Source organism: Cryptotermes secundus, unplaced genomic scaffold, assembly GCF_002891405.2.
Source record: "Cryptotermes secundus unplaced genomic scaffold, Csec_1.0 scaffold1482, whole genome shotgun sequence".
In the NCBI taxonomy this organism is placed as follows: domain Eukaryota; kingdom Metazoa; phylum Arthropoda; class Insecta; order Blattodea; family Kalotermitidae; genus Cryptotermes; species Cryptotermes secundus.
The window spans coordinates 22,746-33,455 of record NW_019734988.1 but is presented as its reverse complement, the minus strand read 5'-3'; the positions used below and the strand labels follow the sequence as shown (position 1 = coordinate 33,455).

The 10,710-nt window shown below is 39.4% G+C and overlaps 1 protein-coding gene across 4 annotated transcripts in view; it reads right to left on the bottom strand.

Annotated features, from left to right (window-relative positions):
* The window catches only part of LOC111869184, a 53,591-nt gene that overhangs the window by 35,721 nt on the left and 7,160 nt on the right, over nt 1–10,710 (bottom strand). For all 4 annotated transcript variants that reach the window (XM_023860468.2, XM_023860467.2, XM_023860469.2 and 1 more), the window contains exons 2-3: nt 9,692–9,970; nt 761–1,014 (exon numbers count right to left, since the gene is read on the bottom strand). In XM_023860468.2, coding sequence (XP_023716236.1) covers nt 761–1,014; nt 9,692–9,970 — 533 coding nt within the window. The remainder of the gene's footprint in view (nt 1–760; nt 1,015–9,691; nt 9,971–10,710) is intronic.

Here is a 10,710-nt window from a genome sequence, read left to right as displayed (position 1 = left end):
TGTGTGCGCAGAGCACAAGAAGAAGAGTAGAACTGCCTACATGTGCAACTTTGAACACAGTTGCATGTCTTTGTTTATTTTGATAAGCTTCAGCATATGCACCACACTGTAACACTATTAAAACTAATAAACTCATTATACACAGTAAATATGAAGAGATTTTGAAAGTTGTTGTGTTGAGATGGAAGTATAGGATAACAAACAGGATGCATTCCTTGAAGGTTAACATTATATCCATTTCAGCATATACTGTTACCATACAGCACGGTAAGTAAGGACTTCTCTGCTGTACTCGAAAAATTTTCAGCGCATTATAAACAACTAGCTTATAAAATTGGACTAATATTACCAATTCCTTCAGCAGTTTCAAACATCTCATATTAGACCAATACACACATCCCTTGAACCCACTTTAACAGCGAACAATAAAATCACTACTGAATTAATGTCTTCCAAATCAGAGGTTTCACTTCAAGCTTCACATTTCAGGGAACAATTCAAATTATATATTATACTGATCTGTCCCACACAGTGATAAGCCCATCCTATATAATTCATATGTCCACAAGAAATTCATCTCACAATCTCACTTCCAGAAGCAGTAGATTATTTTTGGTAATGTGCTCCAAATACATACATTCCACTTTGTAATTTAGTTATCTTACCAGGTTTTTCCCTTCCAACTTTCGCATGCACAACAAGACTAAATGTACTATACCATGGGCATTAATTAAATATTAATAATAATATTTCACATTACCTGATAATTGGAGGTTCAATGGGGGCAGTGCAAACTGCAGACTTTATTTCGTCATCAGGTGGCAGCAAATCTATTCCAGTTTGTTCAGTTTGCATAATATTATCCTCTTCTTGTCTTGCATCAAGCCACTTGCTGTCTTCTTCAACTTCTGTCTTCTTATACTCGGGTTCCTCCTTAACCATTATTACTTCTACCTGATCAGACACTGAGTGTTCAAAGTCTTCTCTTTCATCATCTGTACAGTCCTCTGTGGGCTAAATAACAGAGTAAGATATATACACAATATTAAAATAATTCACAATTCAAAACTGTTACGGTTCTATATTAGGCCAAAAGTACTTCACTCTACATCATTTCCAATTCATTATTCATTAAACATTTTATCAATACAAATATTACAAATATTTCAAAACATAAGGTTGCGTTTTGAAACATAAACAGGACAGTGTTTCAGATAAAACCAGGATAATGTCCAGAAACATAACATTTGTACTAACGTACCATCGTCACAAACTTTTCAATCTTATAAATATCCCATCATTTGACATTACATATCCTGAGATACTAACATTGTTAAATAAACCACAAATATTGTTATTATTGTTATTTTTGTAGCAACAACATTAAATAAGTCACAGAGTTAATATCCTTCACCTTTTTTCAGGAATGAGTCAACATCTGAAAAGTCAATTAAAAGGAACAGGTACTGTGGGAGCCTCCCACAGTGAAGCAAGCACTACCCAATCAGTTTCCACCATGGCAGATCCAACGCCCATTGGTTAGTGTGCCGGCCAGTGTCAAAAAGTATAAAGATGTAGGCCTCCGATACGCTAGCATCAGTTACAGCTATGCTTACATTGAGAGAACACCGCAACTGCGAGTCTACTAGTAGCAAGCACAGACAGGCGACTCAGCCACTGATCACCAGTGCTCATCAGGTCAGGCAACTGTGGCAGGAGCTTTGCTGGCCAGCTGACCATGCTGCCACTAGCGCCAGTTAGCCCGCTACTGCAAGAGCTTCACCTGGCATCCCACTAGCTCAGGCTAGCCTGCTACTGCAAGAGCTTTGCCTGGCATCCCAACAGCTCACAATCACCGGGCTGCTGCAAGGAAGAATGCTGTCACCAGTTCAGGCTAGCCCGCTATGAAGGGAGTTTTCACCAGCATTCATCAGGCATGCTCTGCTTCCCTGATCGTTTCTAATGTTCATTCTAACAGCAATAAACATTTGTTACAGTTTTATGTGGTTATCTCTCCACGCCACTGGATTTGACATCCCACAGTACCATAGCTTTAAAACTGAAACAAATAAGACACATAACAACATTTTAGCAGTCAAAATTCTTCAGAAACAAATTAAACACCCTCAAAGTTAGATTTCATGTCTATTACCTTCAATCACATCCACTGAACACATTTAGGTTGTTTCTTTAACTGTTTCTTGATTGAAATAGTGACAATGGCTAAACAGACTCTAAAACATTTTGAGAAGCAAGATGGTTTCCAGGAGTAAGAACATGAACTAATCTCTGATAGTAAACCTTCAAATTCAACACTGTTATTACTAAAACCTGACTATGTTCATGATCTTGGCCCAGTTCCTCACATCTCCCATCCTAACAATCATTTTCTTGTATGAGTCATCTTAATGTTATCCTTCTTGGCCACTTTCCAAGTCATTCTGCCACACAATTCTGAATGGTGTTCTGATTTCCCAATCTGAGGTCTACACCCATCCCTATTGTAATCCCTGCTTCCAGTACAATAACTTTGATTACGCTTACAAATCTTTAAGTCCTATGTCTAGTTTATCCGTCTTGGGTCCAGACATTTACAAAGCTCTATGTCTTTCAAACATTCCTTTGAAGTAAGAAACTATCTTTCACAGTCCCAGTAGTACACAGTACACAGCAAAACATATACCATGTAAAGTAGACTGAATACAGGAACATAACATTAACTGTAAGTAATTTAAGAAACACTGTAATAATAAAATTAGTGTTTCATAAACCATTTTCAAAGTTTATAACATATTACTACAGTACTTAAATCATTAAAGAATCGCATGCAGCCATCACCAAAGAAGAAATAAGGTCATTTGACTCTTAAGAAAGCAGAACATAATAACATCAACATAATGAATTAATGCAACAAATAACAGAAAAATTGGAAAAGCTAACACAAAGATAAGCGTAGTCTAATACATCACAATGATATGACACCAATTATAGCTCATGACATTTTTAAATCAATCTTAACTCAAATAAAAAAAAATGTTCATTTTACATAGAAACTCATACATGATCTCAACTTAATTCAATATCCAATAAGTAGTATATCAGTAAACAATAAGTACACACTATGCTACAAGCCGGAAGGTTGCGGGTTCAAGTCCCAATGAGGTCATTGGATTTTTTCAATTGACCTAATCCTTCCAGCCGCACTATGGTCCTGGGGTCGACTCAGCCTCTAACAGAAGTGAGTACCAGGAATTAATTAAATAATTTTCCTGGGCAGTAAAGCGCAGCCAGCGCGTAAGGCTGACAACCTTACCACCATCTTTCAGCCGACTGTCTAGATCAGTGTTCCGCAACCGGTGTGCCGTCACAAGGTGAAAGGTGTGACACAAACTTTTATCTATTGTAAGAAATTAATTGTCAAATTTTATTCGTTTTATTTTATTCCAGTTACCGTGTTTCATATGCTTGCATTTTATTCTCAGCCACTGCACTGATTAAATAAGATGATGCTTGTTTATTCTTTATTGCATGCTGTGATTTTTTATGTACAGTAATGCTGAATCCTAAGAAATTAAATGTAAATTATTTACTCACAGTTGTTGTTATATCATAATTTTCATTATTGATTTATTTTTATTTTTCTCGCATCTACGCAGCTTCTTTGATATGCTTGCCGCATGTATATGTGCTTTTCCTTAAAACTGCAGGGATTAGCATGGGTTTTCCCGTCTTTTATAACGCTGTTTTGGTATTTGCCCATGTCTGTTAGAAGTTAGAGCTTTTTCAGCTTTATGACTTTCTTCCTGTAANAATAAGTATTTTGGAGAGAGTGTACAAGATTTCGACTGGGTTCGTGATCCATTTGTTGTGAATTCAGAACATCTTCCGATTAATATACCAGAGGAACTCGCAGATTTAAAAGCAGACAGAACATTGAAACTAAAACTTCTTGAAGTGCCTTTGGATGCATTTTGGTTGGCAGTAAGGCGTGAATACCCGGCTATCTCAGAGATGGCAGTTAATGTGTTACTGCCATTTTCAACTACATCTTTGTGTGCTCTGGGCTTCTCGACGTTAACTGAAATTAAGACATCAAAGAGGGAGCGGCTCAAATCCATCGATGAAGAAACGAGACTTGCGTTGTCAAAAATTCCACCACGGATCAGTTGCCTGTGTGCAGCTACGCAGGTGCAAGTATCACATTGAGGGTATGAGCTGAATTACTGTATTTACTTTAATAGTAATAGAAGTGTATTTTCTACACTCTACAGTGAGTTAAAGTTCATTAATTGTTAATAAATGCACGAGTCGATTTCTGTTTAATGATAATAAAATAACAATATAATAATATTATAGTAATAAGTTGATCACGTTACGTATTTGTATAAACTGTCTGATATCATGCGTTTTTCAGGGGAATAACATTTTGGTGTGCCGTGAGTAGAAAAAGGTTGCGGAACACTGGTCTAGATAATGTGGGACCCTCAACGTCTCACAACCCTACGGGCCTTCACGGCCTGTTACAGGGATAGTTTTACTTTTTACTTTACACATATAATATAGCCATTTTACAGCTTATGTATGTAAACTAGAAATACAGTGATTAAAACTAGTACACATATAGGAAATATTCAGACAAGACCATGCCTTACAATTTAATAAATAATCGTGTAACTAAGAACACCTGAATATGACCCTTTTAGGGGTCAAAGCATGTAGTGTGGTTTAAATTAATAAACACTGTTGTGTTAACAGCTGTCTGTAAAATTAATATTATTAGTCAAGTGGAAAAATTACTGCCAAATATTATGTACCTTGATGTCTGATATTTCAGAAAACAAATTAAATTAAATTCACTTAGTGGGGGGGTGGGTGGAATCCACCTGGGTCCACTCAGCATGGTGGCCACTAATTGGCCTATTGTACCTGCCCCAGGTGATTATGATGATGGAGAATTTGGTGGAATGAAGATTGGCAGGGGAAACTGAAGTACTTGGAGAAAACCCGCCCCAGCGCCACTTTGTCCACCACAAATCCCATTTGACCAGACCCCGGGCCGCCGCGGTGGGGAGCCAGCGACTAACTGCTTGAGCTATGGTGCATCCCACAACTCAAAAAACAGATAGTATGGTAATCGTTTTTGAACCGATTAACATGGCATTTCCTGAATTTATGACTGTCTGACATCTATGAACAATTTATTAGTATATTTTCTTGCAGAACAATTTTCTAGCTAAATGAAGTTCTACCTTTCCCTTATAGCATCTATACTGTCAACCAAAAAATTAATGTCACTGGCACACAGCTACCCAATTTAGGTCATTCAATTCCAACCTTTCTTTACTCCCTTGGGCTTCTTGTGATAAAATATTTTAGACAATTATTAATAAGTATGTTGTGCAATCCAAAAGTTCCGGAAATATATTAATAAAAACTATTATGTCTTATCTGGATCTTATTCTGCACCATCACCTTCAAAGTAGCCCCCTTGGGAGCGCATACACCAATCCCAGCGTTTCTGCCACTTTTGAAATTCATCCTGGAAGTCTTTCTTTGTTAGGGTGTTTAGTACTGTCTGCGTTTCCGCTTGAATTTCAACTGTATCAAATCTTCGCCCCTTCAACTTGATTTTCATCTTGGGGAGGAGAAGGAAATCACGTGGAGCTAAGTCTGGTGAGTACGGTGGGTGGGGAGCAACTGCCATCTTGTTTTTAGCCAAAAGTTCCTGCACAATGTAAGCCGTATGTGGTTGTGCACTGTCATGGTGGAGTACCCAGTCATTTGTGTGCCACTTCTCTGGACGTTTTCTCCTCAAGTCCTCCCTCAAACGCCTTAGAACATCGCGATAGAACTCTTTATTGACTGTCTGACCAGGAGGGACGAACTCCTTATGAACAATCCTGTCAATATATATATATAAAAAAAAGAGGACTTAATGTTGCTCTTGACTTGTCGAGCTTTTTTCGGCCGAGCTGAAGAAGGGCTTTTCCACTGTGACGATTGCCGCTTACTTTCAGGGTCATAGCCATAAACCCACTTTTGTCACCAGTGACAACCTTCAAAAGAAAGTTTGGATCCTCTTGAAGCTGTTGTTGAAGTTCCCTGCAGACTTCCAAGTGATATTGCTTCTGTTCATTTTGCAGCAGTCATGGCACAAACTTCGCCGCAATCCTCCTCATGTTCAGTTCCTCTGACAAAATTCGTTGACATGTACTATAACTTAGTCCCAAGGTGTAACACCTTGGGATGGTCTTGGATGGCCAGTCTACGATCTTGCAGAATCAGATCCCTAATTTTCGCGACATTTTCTGGTGTGGTGCCAGCTGACGGCCGTGCCAAACGATCGTCATCATCAGTCAATGTTCGGCCATTTTTGAAATGCTTGTACCAGTCGAAAGAGTGTGTGTGGCCTAAACTGTTGTCACCAAAAGCTTGCTTCAACATTTAGAGCGTTTCTGCAGCGGTTTTCCCAAGTTTACAACAAAACTTTATACAGACACGCTGCTCTCTCAGGTCAGTCATCGCAAAACCGCAAACTAATGAAAACACAACAATGGAAATACGTTCACAAACAATAAACCCAACCACTCAACTCGACGCCACTTGCCACACTGATTCAAGAAGGGTGTGTGGGGAGACACCTAGCGATATTTCAATGTACTCATAACCATTCGGGTGCAAAATTAAAATTTCGGGAACTTCTGGATTGCACATATACAGGATAAAGCATAACCTTGTCTTAACCATCTGTGAATTAAAATGTAAAGGTGGTTCAAATATGACCAGGACAGATTAAAAAAAAAACATAATTGCCAAACACTTACTTGCACATGTCGGTCTTCGACATACTCCCCTCCGGAGTCAACACATTTTCTTCAACGTTCTGGAAGCATCCTGATGCCCTTTTCAAAAAAAAGCTTCTGGTTGGAGGCGTATCCACTCCTGAACAGTCTGGATGACGGTGTTGCTGTCCACAAACCGCATGCCTTGCAAGTCTGATTCGAGCCTTCCGAACAGGTAGAAATCACTTGGTGCCAAATCAGGACTGTACGCCGGATGTGTCAAAAGGTTCCATTTCAGTTTCTGGAGGGTTTCCATTGTTGTTTTGGTCATATGGGGGCATGCATTGTCTTGAAGGGAGGCTACCCGCTTTCCACGTGTCTTCGACTTGGATCGGATCTTTTCCTTCAGGTCTGTTGCCAGGAGGTATGAGTAATAAGCTGTATCAACTGTTCTGGCATCTGTCAGAAAGTCTACATGGATAACCACCTGCCAGTCCCAGAAGAACGTTGCCATCACTTTTCCTGCCAAATGGCTCCTACACGCTTACTTGGGTTTGGGAGAACTGGTATGCTGCCGGGACTCAGGAATGAAGTAGTGCACCGACGTTTCATCAGTGGTTACTACAGACTTCAAAAATGCATCACCTTTGTCTTCCAACTGCTGTAGGAGATGACTGGCAGCTTGCATGCGCTCCATTTTGTTCACGTCCGTCAAAGTGCGTGGTACCCACCGTGCATTCACCTTGTGATAGTGCAGGTGGTATTTCACGATGTCTTCTACACTACCAACACTGTTGGACAGCATTGCTCCAAGTTCCTTGATAGTGATGCGCCTATTCTCATGAATAAGCGCGTCTGCACGATCAATGTCTGGCTCGGTGACAGATGTTCGTGGCCGACAATCATGCGGTTCATTCTCCACGCGCTCTCTGCCCTTTCTGAAGCACTTACACCACTCAAACACACAGGTCCATGAGAAACACTCTTCCCCATACTGTTGTTGGAGTCTGTGGTGAATTTCAGCGGACTGGACGTTTTCTCCAATGAGGAATTTGATCACAATGCGTTGTTCCACGCTCCGCGGTACCTTCTGTTTGCTCATCACTCTAGCAACTCCCAGACAGGACTGAACAGGTTCTAACCATAACAGGAGGGAGGGTGGAGGTTGTGGCTTCACTCTCTCAAGGTCGCACAGCTGCTGCACAGTGCGGCTTGTTTACACACAAATCAGTCCCGGTCATTTGAACCACCTTGTATAATAAAACATTTGTCCATATGACCTCTATATTCAATTAAAATGTTTTACAGTAGATCTTTCATAAGTGAACAACAGGATTTTTCATATATTACACATCACATTTAATAAAACATATGTACTGATTTCTTCAAACATGGTATATGAATAAAAGATGAAAACATCATCTGGGTTCAGATAAATATGACTGTCACATTACTTGCTTCCATTTGTATCTTAACAGCTGTTCTATTTCTCTGAGTTTCAAATCTTTGTAGTACTATATAAAAAAAAAAAAGACACAATTTCCACTCAGTGAATAAATTATCACAACAGCAGGGAAGAAACAATCCTGTTCCTATTTACAAAAGCAGAGAGAGACAGCAAACTCCCATGGAATATATTTAACATTCTTCTGGCAACATTAACATCATCTATGAATCAAACAAATGATAATCATCAACATGGATTCTGTTGTAATAGGCCAAGACAAATACAAGAAATACAGGATTGTGATGATGGTGTATAACACTCAGGATTACTGAGTTTTTGGACACTGCATATCATCCAGTATTCTAAAGAACGTTTTGGAAACAGGATCTACTTCCACCCTCAGATGAAAAGGTGGAAGTCACCTACTCTGTTGGGCCCATTACACAGAGCTACCATCAATCACTGACCAGTGACTGGGACACAAACAGGTCATGTTTCCTAAACACTGTGTTCCTTTGAATTCCAGACAATAGATAAGGTTCAGAAATTCAGTAATCCCAAGCGTTATCCACCATTAATCAAAACCCTTTACAACTGAAGAAATACAGCGTTTATCCATACTTATTTCACACTATATCCCTTACCTGTAGAGTAGCTTAATTATGATATCACATGAGAACAATCTGATCACGAAATTGAATAAATTTCCTGGAGGCAGGCACTATATTATCATTAAATATTAAGAGTACACAGTGCATCATCAGAAAAGACACAATCATTTGAAATACTGGGATGGTGCTTTGTGAACCAGTGGCACAGCAACTGCCCAACTTTAGTTTTACTTATTTAGGCTTCTGTAGTGGTTCAGTGTTGATGTTAAGGCCATGCCCACAGCTCAGGCAATTAGTTGCCAGCTTCCCACCACAGTAATCCTGGTTCAATCCTGGGTCACTTCATGTGGGATTTGTGATAGACAAATTGTCACTGAGTACTTCAGTTTCCTCTGCCAATTCTCATTCCACTAAATGCTCCATGTTCATCTCATCTGGGACTAGTAAAATTGGCCAATTAGTGCAGACATACCTGATTTTAAAACATCAGTAACAGTGCCCAGCCCACTTCCAGGCAATGCAAAAACCTATGAGAAGGATTAACATCAACTGCACTTTTGTAAGGTTAGAGCATTAACAGTTTTGTTCTGGAATGAGGAAAGCTTTCCAATATGCCTCATACAATGAAAAGTCAAACAACACAAAGAAGGAGGGGGGTCTTCTGAGCTCCAATGCCATCTAATTCTGATTCAGTCAATATCACTGTTAAATCAGTGCAACAGGATGCTAAAATATAACATTATCACTGTTTCTGTTTCTTTCGTATACCTTATGTTTTGGGCCTGTACTGCTTCATACAACAGTTCAGTATAATATACCTGAAGGAGGAATAAGAAATGTTATGTAGTTACCTCTTCTGCTGGTGTTGCAACTGATGCTGCAGACTGCTGATGTAACAGTGGATCTTGTATTGGCAGCAATTCTGCTGAAAACTGTGACACTTTCTCTTCTTCTTCCTGTACATACTCTTGAGAAGCATTCATAAACACAGGAACTGTCACTAAACTTGTTACACTATTCCTTAATGTTTCTTCAGATTTCAAACAGCTTTCTTGAAACTCACGAAATACTTCCAGTTTATGTAAACAATGATGACAAATGACTTTTGGAAGAGAATCATGCTCCGAAACCTGAAAATACAAAACATCAGAACCACCAAGCCACAGAAAAACAATGGATTTCAAGAATTGGGGGGAGGGGGATTATGATATTATTAGTATGTAGGCCAGTTTTTCCTAACCTAGGGGCTTTAGAGGGTTCCAGGGGCATGAGGCCACAAGAAAAGAGAAATTTTTAATGCCAAACTTAGCTTAAATAGTTCTTTTTAGCCGAATGTAATCATCTTTCTCTAAATACTCACAGAACTGTCAATCAAGATGCAGTCAGTAAGGTAAAGCTATCCCTGTAACAGGTCATGAAGGCCCATAGGGTTGTGAGATGTTGAGGATCCCACATTATCTAGACAATTGGCTCAAAGATGGTGGTAAGGTTGTCAGCTTTACGCACCGGTGGCACTTTACTCCCCAGGAAAATTATTTAATTAATTCCTGGTATTCATTTCTGTTGGAGGCTGAGTCGACCCAAGGGCCATAGTGCAGCTGGAAGGATTAGGTCAACTGGAAAAAATCCAATGACCTCATCGGGCCTTGAACCCGCAACCTTCCAGCTTGTAGCATAGTGCCTCAACCAACTATGCTACCGCATGCCCCCTCCAGATGCAGTAGGTTCCTGATTATCTGGGGTGAATGGGAAATGAATTTCCCTGAATTGAACTGAATTGAATTTATTTACATTCTATAAATCCTAAGTAGGTTAGTACCTTTGGATACAGAACAAGTCAAAAGGTTACATACATAAGTACAGGCAATTT